The sequence below is a fragment of the Martes martes genome (assembly GCF_963455335.1).
Source record: "Martes martes genome assembly, chromosome: 11".
NCBI classification, from domain to species: Eukaryota; Metazoa; Chordata; class Mammalia; order Carnivora; family Mustelidae; genus Martes; species Martes martes.
Window position 1 is genome coordinate 75937710 of NC_137899.1, and position 17358 is coordinate 75955067.

At 46.9% G+C, this 17358-nt stretch overlaps 1 protein-coding gene across 1 annotated transcript in view; it reads right to left on the minus strand.

Moving 5' to 3' along the window:
* Window positions 1-1826: 1826 nt before the first annotated feature.
* WNT2 (Wnt family member 2) overlaps window positions 1827-17358 on the minus strand; it is a gene marked incomplete at both ends in the record, with an annotated part of 42955 nt that continues 27423 nt past the window's right edge. The window contains one exon of the mRNA XM_080818651.1: window positions 1827-2056. Coding sequence (XP_080674777.1) covers window positions 1827-2056 — 230 coding nt within the window. The remainder of the gene's footprint in view (window positions 2057-17358) is intronic.

Below are 17358 nucleotides of genomic sequence, written 5' to 3' on the forward strand. Positions count from 1 at the left end.
ACTAAGACCGTCCACCTGCCTGGACTTCCCACTCACCCCTGAAGGCCTACGCTGAGCTCAGAGCAAGTCTGTCCTGCTCCACTCTTCCTACCCTCTGAATCCACAGAATAAAAAGAGGATAGAGCTACTCTGGAAAAATCAGATGACAAATTTTGGTGTTTGGAAGTGAAGGAAAGGAGATGAATTCTGTCCTTTTGACAAGGGCTAGGAGGCAAGCATTAATTCTGGCCAAGGATCCCAGTAGGTTGTTGTCCGTGAGCCTCTGTCTCCGAGAAACTGAAGGCCAGGCTCCCAATGAACGAGCGAGCCTCAGTCACTGGGCACGGGGTACAGAGAACGGAACATCTTGTTAGTAAACGTGAAGAGACCACACTGAGAACCAGAACCTAACTGTACCAAGGGGATGAGAACTATCTTCAGATATTTCACCTTTCTTTCACTTACTTTGCAAAATGGGGCAGCAGCTTCTCTATATTCCCTGAATGTCATCTTTTGTCTCATGGCCGAAGCCAGCCACAATTTGCACATTGATGTTCCCATAATTATAGCTGGTCCCTTAAATATAGTCTCCAAATGATGATTTGTTTGCAATATAATATACTAGGGTTGCCAACTATATAAGCAAAGCTGTATGTCATTTGCTCTAGGCTCTGGTGTCTTGTCATCTTGTCAGCCTCAGATGAACACAATTCAACGTGACCGCTCTTTTGAACATGCTTGAAGGGGGATGGGTACAAGCTGGTGCTCCTCGGCACACGTGGCCAACTCGCTCTGGGCATCGTTTACGTTGCAGGCGTGACTTAGCTCTGGAAACCTCTCTGTCAGCATGCTGGTTCCCTGGTCTTGTCATCCCTCAAGTTTTCTTTCTCAAAGCCATTTTGTCTACAAAATTCCACGGGTCACATGCATCATGTCAGACAGAAATATCATTCCCCCTTTTTTCCTTATCTGTACAGACACGTTTTCTGATATTCCACTTACTAAGTTATTTTCCTCCATCTTCCCTCAATAGGTAGAGAACACTGCCAGATCATCAATCTTCTTTTAAATTCCTTTCAGACCCTAAGGAAGAAGTCTCATTCCTTAAATCTTCTTTATATCAAGGGGACAGTAATGCAGAGCAATTCCTTTCTGAGGCTCTTGCAACTGTAAAGATTCCAAACTGTACCAAAGGACAATGGTCCAACCTTGTCACATCAGACTTTAATAAGGCAATAAACGCCTTGAAAGATATGCATTTGAAACCTAAAGTTCATTGAAAGCCATTCTTCTCCAAGCAATTACCAATTACCCCTGGAGGGGTTGGCTGTGAAAAATCACTTGATCAGGCAAAAGCCTCGCTTGGTCTTTTCAAGATTTAAAGTTAATTCAGTGGCAATTGGTCCTGCTATCTTTACCCTCCAGAGCGAAGTACAGAATTTCTTAAACTGTGAGCATTTATTGTGAGACACAGAAAAAGCTCCTTTGGGATACTTTTCCCCTCTGGCCAAGTGCTCCAGAAAGAGGAAAGGTCTAGGTGGGTGGAGACTGGGATCAGCTCCACAACCCCCACCCTGCCGCCGCCCCCCCTTCCCCTCTTAGCAGTCTGTCCTGACCAGGAAGAGATGTGCCCCCAGAATGCTGGAAGTCGGGGAGGATAAGGCATGCTTTATGTGCAGCATGTGGCCCCTGTCCTGGGGCCCTCAGGGAGGGAGAAGGGGCTTCTGTTGAGACAAAGGTCACATGCCTAAGGAAGTATCTCCCCGAGAAAGCCCAGTGGCCCAGGGTCCTTGCAGATCCCACGGAGTCCTTGCAGGAGGGCAGGTGGGCGGGGCCTTCCGCCGGCGTCATGTGGGAGCCGCCCAGTCAGCGCTCTTGGGGGCCTTGCACGTGTGCACATCCAGGGCCTCCAGACAGTCCTGACAGCGAACGGCACAGCACCAGTGGAACTTACACTCGCACTTGGTCATCCGGGTGACCCGGGAGGTGTCGTAGCCTCTCCCGCAGCACATGACCTCGCAGCTGTCCATGCCGCGGGAAGTCAGGTTGCACACTCGGCCTGCTGTCCCCGGGGAGCCTGGAAGACAAGCCGGGGAGGGGTCACTGAGAAGGTGTGGGCCGGATACAACAGGCCTCAGGAGTGGGAGAATCCCTCCTCCGGGATGGTGCCCGGCCCCTCGTCACCACAGCCTGGGGCTGAGCCCCTGTTCTGAGGCCCAGGCAGTGTCTGTCATCCCCAGGCACCAGCGGCTGTGAGCGAAGCCCTGCCCACAGGGCCAAGTCCAGGAAAGACTGATGCGAAACCTTGGAGCTGCCTCGGCAACTTACCTCTAGGGCTCCCACTTCTGAGCTGGATAAACGTTTTGAGTTTAGCCGGACCCAGGCTTGCACTGGTGGATCACTGAGTGCGCAAGGCCAGCTCAGAATGAAAGAAGGATCTATCCTAGCTCCCTCTCACCTGCCCTCAAGCCACATCAAGGAAGCCGTGACCCAGGTTCAGAAGTTGTCAGAACTCCCTCAAAGGGAGGGGATTCTCTCTCCCCAGACCTGACTACCCTGCCTTATGTGAAAGAGGAAAGAACTCTGGCTGCTGAGGGGGAGGTGTGGGCATCGTTGGTGTAAGACTTCGAGGAGGGAGCAACGCCCGTCTGCTTTACCACAAGCGCTATGGGCCAGTGGACCATCTAGATGTGTGTGAGGCTCCTGGGTGAAGCCAGGGTGCCAAGCCTGCAATGAACAGAAGTGGCTTAAAAACCTGTTGGGAACTACCACTGGAACATTGTCTTAGTTATTTAAGGTGAGATCTCCTAAATGGCAGTTCATTTTTATGTATTTGGGTCTGAAAAAGACTCTCAAAGACAGGATGCCTCTTCATGTGTTCTATTCCTGGGGAAGCACTGGAATTCTTTCCTAAGAGCATTATTAGACAACAGAACAAAGTGTAGTGGGCCTTTGTGGAGAGTTTGCTCAGCTCAGAAGGATCCTTTCTGCTTCTTCTCCAGCACAGAAATGGACACTTGGCAGCCATGTTGAACACCATCACTGGCTGTGTTGGTGGCAGGTGACTGGACAGGGCATGGGGACCTGGCTCGTGCCAGCCAATCAGGTGGACTTCCTTGGGGACTGGCAGTTGTGCGGGAGCTCGGCGCTCATGCCAAATACGTATTCAGTAGCCCCTGGCAGCCATGCACCATGATGAAGTGTGTGGGCAAATGGAGGTCTACAGAGAAGTAAGAATGAGACGGATGTACACAGACTGTGAAGACAAGACGTGGAAAGAGTTTGCTGCCCAGATTCTGGACTATCTTCCTGGAGCTGCTTTCATATATCCCTGAGGCCTGGCTGCATTCCAACCTTTGGGTTCCTAGAGATTTTGTATCCTTATGATAAATATCCCCTTTCAGCTTAAACCACTCCGGTTTCTATTACTTGCAATCAACAATCCTAAATAATTGACAAACTGAGAGAAGCTAAGCTCCTTATTTAAAAAAAAAAAAAAAAGAAAAGAAAAGAAAAGAAAGTGTGTCAGGATGAAAAAGACAGGGTCTTCATTCATTTCCAGTTCCTCTATCATTTAACAAGGAATTTCTCCTGCTTCATAACTCCTGCCCTGCCTCGTGACTCTCTCTTTGTTTACTGCAATCCAAACTGTGTTCCGATTATCTACATAAGTGTCATGCTGCCCTGCCTGTCAAGAATGACCCAGGAAGCAGCCAGGTTCCAGCAGGCCATGAGGTCAAGAAGAGGAGAGAGCTGGGCAGAACTTGTTCTGCGTGATCAGGCCACTGACAGCAGGAAGACAGGCAGGGGATTTCATGATGACCGGAAGGATGGCAAAGGGCTGGGGTCAGGGGGGAGAATGGGGTCAGCCAGGGATGGCCAGGAGCCTCTATCGTGCTGAAGAAGCACACAGAACAGGCAGCACGCGGTTGAGGGCAATCCTCAGGGCGGTGCTCAGAATTACTGACTGAACAAGAAGGACTGCTTCTTAACAGCACGCCTGTTATTTCACTCAACAAACATCTAATGAACACAAACATGTAAGACACTGTGCCGACTCTTTAGAGTTTTGGGTCGTGGTGGAGGAGAGGTAAAATAATTAGAATTCACTTCCTATTCTCTGAGAACTCATACTATAATGAAGAGATTACTACGTAAAGAGGTACCTCCACTACTTCAAGATAACTGTTCTGTTTGCTGAAGACCTTCTGTAACCTCCAGGAGAGTTTTGGGTAAAGCACTGGAGACAGACTCACGATGGTGGAATCAGGTTATTTAGAGCTTGGACACATCAGGATCCAAGTCCTAGCTTTTGCCATCTATCAGCTGGGTGACCTTGGGCAAGCTGTTTCATTTGCAGTAGGCGTCAATTTCTTCCCTTGGGAATCTGGGATGAAAATGGAGTTCCTTCCTCACAGGACCGCGGTGAGGCGGGAATGAGATTCTGCAGGAAAAACACCTGGCAAATAAGGGCTCCGTGAATGTTACCCTTCTACTCGTTAGCCAGTGTTTATTGAGTGCCTGCTATGTGCTAGGCACAGTTGTGGGAGCTTGGGATATATCAGAACAAAACAGAGATCCTGCTCCAAGGAGCTTATGTTCCAGAGAGAGTGAGTCAAATATATACTAATGATAATGAGTATTATTAATACCAATAGCAGCAAACAGGGTCAGAAAATGAGCTGTTACCAGCACAGTTTTACAGAGGTGGCTTTGGAGGTAGGACGGAGAGGATAAGTAGGTCTGGAGGGAAAGGGGGTGAAGGGTATCTTGGGTAAGACAGAACCTCCCAGCAGCACTCCTGGGGTGCGTTCATGGGACGCAGAGCCAGTGTGGCCGTGGCACAGGCGTGGGGAGGCAAAGAGCCTGGCAGGGGTGCAGGGCCTTCCTGCCTTGGTACAGTTTGGGTTTCATGCCATGGTGAGCAGCAAGCCTGTCCAGATTTGTCATCAGCGGAAAGCCTGTCGGAATGGGGCAGGGAGGTATCCTTGAGGCAGCTGGTTAGTCCAGGCGGGAGATGGTGAGCGTAGGACAAATACGTGATGGGTGAAAGGGGGGAGAATCACTAGGACTTGGGGACTCACTGAATTGGGGGCAGGGGGTTAGGAGGAAAAGAGTGAAAACTGAGCACTTGACTCAACACGATGGAGGTAACAGGCACCCTCTGAGGAGAGCTGCTTTAGCAGAACACAGGACGCAACAGCGATCGCGGAGTGAATGGGGGCGAGGGCAGATGGACACGTAGTGTGGCCAGTTTTCAAGAAGCTTGGTGGCAAAGCGGACAAAAGAGCATGGCAGCAAGGACTGATGAGTCTGAGATGGGACTTTAAGGCTGTTTTAGACTGTGAAATTTATGGGTGGTTTTTTATGCAGCAGTAGACATCAGACACGATTCAGTAGGTTCTAATTACATAAAGTACAAAAGTGGGAAAAATCAGTCTATGCTATTAGAACTCAGGGTAGTGATTTCCCTTGAGAAATAGTGAAAAGGGGCATGAGGGAGGTTTCTGGAATACCAGTCCTCTTCAGGTCTTGGTTTGGGCATAGATTATATGGGTGTATTCACTGGAGACCATTCCCTGAGCTATACAGGTGGTGTGCACTTTTCTGTATGTGTTTTATGCTCCAGTAACGAAAAGAAGAGGGAGGAGGCCACATAGGCAAAACCAGGAAACCAGCAAAACTCTGATATGTCAGGAACGGAAAGGTGTTTAACCTGGCTAGAGGAAAGGAGAGTGTGGCAAGAGGTGAGGCGGGAGAGGTGGGCAGAAGCCAGGATGTGGAAGGCCTTGTGGGACAGGTGAGGGCATTGAAACTTTAACCCAAGGACAAAAGAGGGATACCGAGAGCTTTTACCCAAAGGGGGACATGGCGGATTTACATTCAGAAGGCTTGAGGTAGGTGCTGGGGTCAGATGGATTAGAGAGGGCCGGGGTAAAGGCAAGGAGCCAAGTTAGCGGTGAAGTGCCCTGGGGAGGACACAGGGTGACCGGGACAAGGACAGTGCGGGTGGGGGTGGGAGAGGTTAAAGGGTTCAGGGGACTGTGGAAGAGGCAGGATGGGCAGGACACAGAGGGTGAGGGTCAGGAAATACTTCCAGGCTTCTGGCTCGAGTGACTGGGTTTATGCTGGTGACCTTCCTTGGGGTGGGACCCCTGGAGAGGGGCAGGCTTTGAGCCGAGATAACTGAGTTTTGTTTTCAACACATTGACTTTGGTGTTGACATTGGGTCATCCAGGCAGAAACATCCACTGAAAATACTCTTTGGACTCAGGAGAGAGGTCAGCGTGGAGATGCAGAGTGGGAAATCTTTACCTCAGAGGTGACCACTGAGCCATGGTGCAAAGGAGACCCCCCAACGGGTGTGAGAAGCACTGTCACCTGCCTCCCCAGAGGCTGCCCTGAATTTTCAGCTTTTTGTGTTTTTTAACACAAATAAACCTGCACACCCATAAGCATTCTTCACTTCCACCAATATGCATTCATTAAAATAAGAATGTACGCAATTGGAATTTTCTCTCCCCCTTGGTTTTGTGAGGTGTGTGTTGTGGGGGTGTGGCTAGAACAGGGAGGTGAAGAGTCTTATTCCCAAATCAGGCTGTGGGCTTTTTACTGACATCAAACTTGGTGACCTTTCCCCTAAGAAGGTCCTGAGCTAGTGGTCTGACCAGCCACAGCGATGGTTGGGGTGTTTTTGTCCTTCGGATGCAAAAAGTTGAACCAGACTCTGAACAGAAGGAGGGCTCAGGGAAGTGACCTCAGTGCCATCAAATCTCTGAGAGAGGTGGTCAAAGTGATGGCCACTGACAAGAGCTTAACTCAGAAGTGGTTTCAGTCAAGGAGACAAAGCCTCTGGCACTGAGATCTCAGTAGCTCAGCATTCAGTGACAGAACGCCGGAGAACACCACTCATCTGGACACGCCACTCTCCACTGGCCGCCCAAACCGGGCATGAGGAGGGCCCAGAAGGAGGAAGAGGAGAAGGGTTTTTGAAGGTTGAGAGCCACTGATGTGAGAACAGGGGTCATAGCCTGGAGGAGGAATGGCCCCCTTGCGAGGACCCCAGGCTCCCAGGAATGTGCCAGCCAAGAAGTGCAGGGTGCCTCTGTTGTCTGGGGGAGACCACAAGGCTACAGGATGATGGACTACAAATTAGCTCTTCCTTTGGGGTTTGCATCTGAGTAGATTTAATGACAGACTGTAGGGAAGGAGAGCAGTTTTGATATTTGCTGTCATTCGAGCAGAATATAGAGCCATTTCGCCAAAACCCTGAAAAGAACATTTCTAGGGTGCAGAATCTATACAAAATTTGCTGGTACTACTTTCCTTTACCGGAATTATAATAAAGCCCCATTATCAATGATAGCAGAAGGACTCTGCTGTCTTAGGGACCTCCCATTGTCCTTTCCAAAACAGAAGACGTCACCATTATTCTTAAAATAGGAGAAAAGAATCAAGACTGTAAGTAAGTGTGTGTGTGTGTGTGTGTGTGTGTGTGTGTGTGTGAGCACCTTGTGAAAGGGACCCTTTAATTTCTATGGTCTTCGCGTTTATTTAGTTCTAAATATTGAGACATACACTTCTAGATCTCCCCCGCCCAATGCCATACCATTCATTAATGAGTCAATCCTCATTAGTTAATTGGTGGTCCTCCCTGGACCACAGCAGGAACCCCCAGGTTAATAAAACCAGCTCCAATGTCAGCCTGAAGTCCGAAGCCAGTGCCTCCTTGCCTTTTTCCTCTCTTCCCCTCATTCTTCTTGCTTCCTTGCTCTCTGCCTCCTTTCCCACCCTCTTTCTCTTCTTTTTGTTCATAATTGGAGCCAATAATTATGGGGCACCAACATGGGCTAGGGCCTGTGAGAAGCATTTTGCCTGTATTATCTAATTTAATTCCTGTAAGCTTAGAAAGTAGGGTCCGTGATTACCAGTTTGGAAATGGGTGAATGGAGGAGGGGGAGGAACTTGATCACACAGTGGGCAACAGACAGGTCAGGAGGGAAGCCAGGCTTGTGTGAGTCCAGAGCTCAAGTTCTTGACCGTGGCGGCATCTGGCAGAGAGCGCCAGCCCACAGCCCTGCCAGATCCCAGGAGGATGAACTTTAAAACCCTTCTTGCTCTCTCCCTTCACCCTTTTAGCAAATGAAGAACTTGCAAAGGTCCTGATGTGTAATCTTTTTGGAAGGGACTTTTTCGCCAGCATATGCCATGCCACAGACAGTAAAGACACCTACAGTTACATGAGAATGAGAAAGGCTAGTTAGCATGCAGTTAGTAGCCTCCATGCATTGTCCCTGTACTGAGAGCCCCGCTGAACTCCTGTCATCTTTTTGAGGGACAAGACCATTTTCTTTGTAATACCGACATGCACACCTCCCAAAACCTCGAGGTGGTTTTAACTTCAGTCACTGATGGGGCCATGGTTGAAAACATTGGGAAGAACTCTCGCTAAGCACAACTTTCTGATTCAGGAAAGCCAATAGCACCAATTTGCATCTCACCCAAAATAGTATGTCTTAGCCTGTTCCCTCACCTAACTCTCCCCTGGACTTGACTTTAAGATTTGCTGAGACATGTCCTAAACTCAAATGAACCTTTATAGGTCACATATATGCATCCTACAGCATCCGCAAAAGCTCGTGTGGTGGGCTTTACAAATACTTCAACGGAAGTTTTAAAAATATTTTGAGTAATGGCCCTATCATTAGTTTCCCAAAGTGGTATATGGTAAGAGAGGATAAACACATATGGAGATGCCTCACATTTCTTTAAAAATCATTCATAGTGATTTATAATGTTATCTCCTACTGCACTTTGATTTACTCAGTTTACCTAAGATAAGTTGCCAGTCCGAGCTCTTTTCCCTGACTTCCCTTAGGTTTAGGTTTGTGAAGTGTGACCTGATGTGTGGCCTGTCTGGGTTCAGATCCCAGATCCCAGAGGGAGTGTGGCAGACTCGGCCTCAGAGAACCCAGCCTTCTCTGTCGCCTTCGCACCACACTGCTAGGAGATTATCTGCCCAGACTCAGTGTCCATAAGATCCAGGCAGTCAGGAATGTCTACGTCATGGGAAGGTGTGAGTTCCAGCTAGATCTTCCTTTCTCCTTCCCACAAGTGTGGTCCTCACCCTTCACAGAGTTCCTATGTGCATGGGAGAAAAAGGAGGGTGAAGAATCAGAGTTCTAAATCCCTCAAGCTGGGACCATCGGATTCACTTTTGGTGGGGCAGTGCCGCGGGAACTTTACAGAATCAAGCATCCCTTCCCTAGAGCTATAAAATTAATAATGGAGTCAGGGTTCCCAGTGCAAAAACATTTCTGTCTCCACCGACATGCATCTTCCTGACAGCAGAGGAGGACGGAGAGCTTTTGCTAATAGTTCCCAGACCCACACCTCTGGGACCTTGGAGGAAGGGCACTCTCTCGTACGGTCTTTCTCTGTGGATGGGCCTATGTCTTTGGAAATTCCTGCCACTCCAGGCTGACAGAAGCCCATATGTTGACCATTAGGACATAAAGCAAGATTCACTTAAGCCCGTCATCCAATCGGCTGTTTCTCCTCTGGTTGACTTACATGTTGTCATTAACGACACAGATTTATCGAGGGAAGAAAAGAATGTTAGAGCAAATGTTAGACACGCACATTCATCTACGCACACGGCTTCCCCCTCGCATAGTAAGAATTGTAAACCTAAAACTAGGAAAGATGGTGTCTCCCCTTCTCTCAGAGGATTTTATTCAACATTTTTCTAATAATCAGGAAAAGCTTGACTGGCACAAGAAAGCATGTCCCATTAAATTAACAAATCCTATCATGGAATTAGAGTTAAGTTCAGACTCTTCAAGGCTTTCCATGTCTGGCACACCTAGTCTACCCAAGTTTATTTCCCATTGCTCTCCCACCTATACCTTTTAGGATCGGGCCAACTCCTCACTGTCCCATTGACTTGACTAGCTATGTAGACTGTTACCTCATGAGAGCTACTCTCATCTGCTGTCCTGGGCTTTCCTCCCTCCACTAGATCAGAAGTCTTAGCATTCTTCTAGATTTGGGCCTATTTGAGCACCTTCGATAGAGCAATCCCTGTTTCTGCTCCTTGCCCACCTGACCCCCTTCCCAAGTCCTATAATATGTGTCACGCAATAGAGTTCATATACTATTACGAAATGTTTGATGATTTCTCATGCATCTTGTCTCCCCAAGGACAGAGGTTAGATCTTATATTTCTTCTATACACTGCATAGTGCTCAGCTGTCAACATATAAAGTCCCGATTCATTAAATATTAAATTAAAAACAATTTCTTAAAAATGAAGATCAGCTTTTCCTCGACAAAGGAGGGCATGCTTCCTCAGGGAGCGGCCACTGAGTCCTCAGGCACTAAGGTCAGAGTAAGCTAGCTAACAGCCTGGTTTCTACTCAGATGATCTCACTGGATATACAGAGAACACATGTAAAAAATGCAGCACATTTTTTAAAAAATAGAAATTGAAAATAGCAACCTAAGGGAGTCTGTGACATCAAGTTCAGGTTCTGTGATGGCAAACTTAGAGTGAAATTTATTAACAATTCACTCATTCATTTATGGGAATTTCTGAATGAAACACATATGTTAAGAGACCCAGAGAAGTTAAGTTGTCCATGGCTACCCAATCAGTAATCACTAAAACCAGTAATAGGTAGTGATGGGTCGCACCAAAGTCTACTGAGCCATAATGCCAGGAATGGTTAGGAATTTGTATAGATTTAAAGAAGAGATCTACCACACCAGCACAAAATAGGTTCCATGGGGAAAGCTCACATGAAGTAAGCAAATACATTGTTTTAAAATATGTTAAATTCATTCTTTTGTTTGTGACATATTAATTTTTTTCTGTTACAAAAAAGAAGGACCTCAATTTGATAAATTTTTGTTGGTACCAATTATGTCAAAGACATAAATAGGAAAATGAGAATTTTGTTTCCTTTATCCTGAAATTTTCTTTTTCTTTTTCTTTTTTTTTTTTTTTTCAGTTTTCACAATTCAATCTGATTGCCACTGTCAGTTCAAATTCGGGCCCTTTTCAGTGTATCCTAAAAGTTTAATAAATTTAGTACACCTACATTCTGAAAGGAGAGGCAGACTTACAGATCACGCCTATAACATAAAGTAGTATTAGAAGTATTCTGCTTGCATTAACAACAAAATCAGATGAACTAAGAAGTAGTCCCACACAGAGTAAAAGAACTGAGTATTTGGTGGAAACTAAAAGCCATCAATATAGTCTACTGTTGTCTATGAGAGTTTTATCTCTTCCAGGGAAATGGGCAGCCACCAACAGCTTCAGCTCTTTAAATGGTCCACTAATGCACTTGAACATGAGGGAAAGTTCCCTTTAACATTTCAGTTTAAATGGGAATTTTCGTAGGCTGTGTATTATCATCAGCGATGAGTGAAGACATGCTTAATAATCACCTGTCAAAGAAACCAAGTTATCTTTAAGTTATGACACTGCACCAACATAACTAAGAATTCAGCTCATACGATGAGCATATTTTATGTTGTTTATAACTTGCCATTCAACTCAGTTCAGCATGTCTACATGCTAGGTGCCGGAGACCTGGTGGTGAACAGACGTACCATGCCATCACGGAATCAGAATCCAGTGGAACAGACAGAGACCAAACAAATACATAAATAAACTTACTAAAGTTCATGGTATGTGCTATGAGTCAAGGAACAAGGAAGGCTTTCTGAACTACATCCCTGATGCATTTTAGGAGGACCTGGTGATGGGCCAAGATGTAAGAAAGAGTGTAGCAAAGGACCTGCCGGTTTATGTGCCCGATGGAGCGGATGGCTTTGCTGTTTTCTGCGAAGAGGACGCTTGGGGAAAGCAGGTTTCGGGAGTGGGACAAATCAAGAGTTCAGTTTTAACAGAATCAGACTGATCATGATGTGAGCAACCAAGAGGAGCCCTTAAGCGTGGGTAGGACCCAGAAGAGACCCCAGAAGCAGTTAGCCATCGAGAAAGAGGAGGCCACCCAGGGAGAAGGTGCAGAAGCAGAAGGGGTGCACATCTTCAAGATGGACAAGGAGAAACTAGCAACTGGAACTGGGGAGGACCAGCTCGCAGGGCAGGAGGAAAATCAGAAGACTATGTTGCAGGAAGGAGGAACAGGCTAATTAATTGTATTACCTGCTACTAATAGTTTGAAAAGAGGGTCCTCTGGAAAGTAATTTATGTTAATTATACAACATAATCAACAATTGCCTGTGAAATCGGTGACTTACAGGACACACCAATACATTTTTCATTTCATTCTCTCCTGGTCTAGCTGTCTGGGCACTTCTCAGATATCAATTCATGAATCTCTAAAATAAATTTCAACACAGAAAGGGATGAACAACCTAGTCTTTAGTTTTTCAAATGAAACACGTACAGTGAGACCCTGGAATAGAGCGACAGAGTGAGGACAGAAACCCAGAAAGCATCCCCTTCCTGTCCAGGCCTGAGGACCCCGAGCACCTGACCTGCATGCCCTTGCCTGCCCACCACCCAGCTCATCTACAGAGACCAGCGGCCTCGTGAAGGCTGAGGGCAAGGACCGAGTCTGGCTTCCACATCTTTGCATTCCAGAGGCTTATCAAACGGTCTGACATAGAGAAGGGGCTCAAAAAAATATTTGACCCATGAAGCCATAAGGGACCCTGGGATATTGTGGGAATTGTGCATTTAATATCAAAATAAGGTCTGTCCATTCCATTCCTATTGGCTGTTCCCTTGCTTTCAATCAGGTCACAATCAGAGCTGCAGCAGACCCGGCCACGCCATGGGCATGTCTAGATTGGTGAAGCGCTGTAAACAGTGGTTGGAATTGCGTGCCCAGGGTTTCCAAGCTGTTTGCCAAGTGTGATTTGTGTAGAGAAAACAGGCCTAAGCGCTTCCCCCACTCACAGCCCGCAGCCCTTAGCCCCGCGGTGGGCTTACAGCAAACAACAGGTTAAACAATTGCAGAACTCTCTTTTTTGAACTTGACTAGAGAGGAGGTGGAGGGTCGCCTGTTTCCTACAGTTGGAGAGGAGACCTCAGGGTGACCCCCGGCCCAGGTCAGGGTTTTACCTCATAACAAGGGAAAGTGGCCTGTGACGAGGTGCATCCGCGTCTCTGGAGAGGACAGCGGCATTCCTTGGAGATGGACTATCTCTAACTTGAGGGCTTCTTTGATTTACAGACGCCTGGGGCAATAACCAGAGTAGATAACCTCGCGGCCGCTAGAGTATCCGTCTCAGAAAGCCCGGCTGCCCAGATGGAGCCTCCAGTGTGGCCTGCTTCATGTCACATGCGCGGCGTGACACCGCCGTGCGGACTTCTGAAATCTCAGGGGAGTCTTTATCGTTGAACATCAGAGCGCTCACTTTGCTCAGCTGAAGGCTGGTGGAGAAAGTCTCTTGTTGTTGTTGCCGTAAGATTATCTTCCTTAATCGTTTTTGAGCTTGTGATATTTTTTAGGAACCGCGAAGGACATGAACACTCTTGCAGACTTGAAGGGCTTGTGGTCGGAGGGGCTTCGAGGTGGCCGGAGCCAACCAGGAGGGAGCTGGGGTCTGACCACTTGCCACCTCCCCACTCTGCAGGCCCCTCCGCCTGCTCTGCTCCCGTGTCCTCGCGCTGCCTCTTTCGGACACAGATCTCCCTTCCCCGGATTTCTGGAAGTTATATAGTGAGGAAAGTAGGGACTTTTGATTTGACTTGTGTTTATTTTGTTTCATTTGCCACTTATGGGCCACACAGTCTCGGGCAAGTTAAGAAGCTTTTCTGAGCCTCCATTCCCTTCTGTATAAATGGAGGTGACTGATGTGCGGATTCAGAGAATATGTCCAGAATGTGTGTAGTAGGGCCAGACTCTCAGAGGAACTCACCCCATGTTCCCACCCTCCTTCTGCCCCTGGGGTCTGGTTCTGTCCTCACCCACGAGCAGCCCAGGGTCTTGACTCAACGTTCTGCCTTTCTCATCGAAATTTGCTTGCTATGCTTTCTGTCATTCTCTCAGGACTTCACTAAAGGGCTGGCTTGGTCGTCTCTGTCAAGCTAATTCCAGTGAATGCTTGGACGGCTGAGATCACTTTAATGCACTCACAGTGCAAGAAGGTTCCTGAAAGTGCAGGGCTTCCATGTGGAAGAACATCCCTCTTGTCCCTCTTGTACTAGGCATGCCAGGGTGGGGAATATTTTGGGGTGCCATTTGTCTAGAACTCCTTAAAGATTTTTTTTTTCCTTTATAAGAGATCAGGTATTCCAAAGAATATAATGTCTCCAGGATTTCTTCTTACTCAATACTTATGAAAAAATACTTAACGAAAAGCAATGTTGTAAGCCGGGGATTGCCTAAAACATTGATTTTCCACTTTAATGTACTCAAGTTTGAAATGCAGATGGAATCCCAGCAACAATCCCCTGAGATTCTGATCTAACAGTTTCCCCAAGAGGCCCTCGCTTTGGGAAATAGCAGACTAGACCCATAGCCTTCATCCGTTCCACACACCAGGCTGACAAAACGCGCAGGCTCGCTTCAGTCACAGGATGAGTTAATCAGAGCAGGGAGCAGGCACTGGCCAGCAAGACCGAAGTCAGTCTGCTACAGGAGCCTATTATATTACTTGGCGAGATTCAATCTGCTCACCACCATTGCTTTTCCAGGGTTGTACAGGCAGAAGGTTCCCAGTCAGTTCAATAGGAAACGGTATGAAATTTTAAAAAAGAGAAATAGAACGATATGGCCACCATAGAGTAGACAGGGTGGCATGAACTGTCATCTAGGGAACAGTGCCAAATTTAAAAGAGAAAAGGAAAGACACGTTATTTGCTTTAAATTTTACTGCCACCTTTGGACCTGTTTTAGAGCCTGGATACTTTTGAAGGTAACCCATGTCAAATATGTGGCAGTTACAGTTAGCAGAAAACAGGCCCTTCCTAAGGTTGGACACGATGCTCGTGAAGGGAAAAGAGCGTACCCTCGTGACATGCTTGCTCAGTGACGCACACATGCGGGGGGCTGCTTTAGTACAGACGGACAGGACGCTAGCCCTGCAACATCTAGCACCTTCCTTCCAGGACAAGGGGGCAGAGCTCAGAGGAGGAACGCCACTGTGAGTTACAGGCAGGAGTCTCCCCCTTGTCGATCGTCTCAGATTCTGTCACATCTCCCTGCCTCTGCAAACAGAGGTTAGAGGCACCTCCAGAAGGATTCAGATGCACCCACTTCTACGACTGTTTTGACCAACTTTCTAGAGTGCACACTACAGGAGTTTCTAGTAGAAAATGGCCAGGATAAACCTTCAACTTTAGAAGGCCATAGCTTACACAGGCAGGCACAAGGCTCTTGGTTGCTGTGTGAGTTGAAGCAGGCTTTCGCAGGGAAAATCTGCATCTCGTACATGTGGTTAGGTACACGTGAATTCAAGTACGAACAATGAAAACTCTACTCTTTCAGTAACAGGAACTTTTGCCTACATGATAGCAAACACCCTGAATCATATTTTCACTAAAATAGTCACCCGATAGTCAATAGAATTAAAAAGAAAAGTTTGTATGGATGATTTTGGTATTTCCTCAGGCTCAGCTATAAAAGGACATGAAAGCTAGCTCAAACAAGGTATGAATAATCTAGGATTCTTAATGGAAATCTGATCTAATACATTGGAACCAGCTACTTAAAAAAAAAAAATAAAAGGAATAACAGGGTAGCTCCTGGTTAATCAACAGCAAAAGAAGTAAGTTCACATCCTTTTTAAGCTAAAAATGAGATAAGATAAAATGAACCTAAAATAGAACAGAAATAAACGGAGAGTGAAGAAATTATAAAACTTCCCTCAGAACTTCAGCCTCTGCCACAGGGTGCCTTGTAGCTGGCGTGTTTGGAGACAAGAGTAGAATGCTTAAAACAATGGACGGTTCGAATCCCTGCTCTGCCTCTTAACCAACTGGGAGGTTTTTTTTTTTTTAGCAAATTCCATACCCTGTTTGTCAGAGCCTCATTTCTCCCTCCCATAAAATGGATAATAAAATACCCATTTATATTCTTTGTGCAAGTCATTGGCAGAATGCAGACCAAGTGCTAACGAATGGCAGGTATTGCAGACATGTTTGCTATTTTAGGATCAGGAAACAGAATCACAATATAATACGGGGAGGAGCCAAAGCAAAGTGTGGAAGGATAACTTAGTATCCTGAAGAGGCGTCAGGGGGTAGATTCAGAATCTCCTCTTAGGAGAACACAAAATCAGGGCTTTATTTCATCGGATGCCCATGAGGCGGCTTAGTGGCCATCGAGCATCATACCTGTTTGCTTCACTGTGCAAACTGCTTTAATCCGAAAGCCCAGGACAGATGTCCTGGGGAAGCAGGCCCTCTTACATTTGGAATGAGGGGTTGGCTTCGCTGCGCCTTTTCAGAGCTAGCTCGTGACAAGTTGCGGTGTCAGGATCAGGTGTGCGGGCCACGCATTCTGATAGCCAGACACCCATCCCTTCCAAGACCAGGGAGATCTTGAGCTAGTCATTCACTTTTCTCATCCAGGCAGTTGGGATGATGTTATCCAGGGCTGTTTATCTGATCTCAACAGCTAAGATGGGAATTTGGTTCACATTGGTGTTGATCAACAAGGAGCCACCCTCTCTCACCCCTCCCCCCCGCCCCGCCCAGGAACTGGTTCCACTGCGCTGATGTCATTGGGTGGTTCTAAGGATTAAATAAAACCATGTGTGCAGTGATCTGAGCCCAGTACCTGACACACAGGAGTCAATCCATTGTAATTCCTAAAGTGAATCATGATATCATCATCCCCATGTCCTGGCTGAGGAGCCTGAGGTTAGATGGCTAGTTAATGGCAGAGGGGAGCCAGACCTCTGGGACAATCCTGTATCAAAGTATAGGTTTCATGGTGATCTGGCTGAAACTGTGGGCTGACAGGTAGGATGACTTGTTAGAGGTCCCAAAGCATGTCAGGAATGCAAGAGCATTCTGGTCCCTGTGTTTGGTCCTAGCTAATCTATAGACTGCAGGTATAGACCCGTCCGAAGCTGTAAGGAACAGGCTCATCAAACCAGGAGGGAAATTCAACCGCTCAGGGACAAAGGAGAGGCTCTGGACTTCTTGTGACATTCCCTGGTAATTATCCCTCGTGGTTAATCTAGTGTTAGGAGCTGGCTGTTTCTTACTGGTTTCTTTGCAATTACTTTAGAACCAAAAACAATTTTAGAATTTAAATTCAAGGACATTTTTCCTGATAACAAATTCCCTTGCTTTCTACTAAGTCTGGGAAGTTGGCTCGAGCCAGAGTTGGCTGTGGGCTCTCCATCTCCTCCTATCCACTGAGACTTATTTTGTATGAGTCTTTG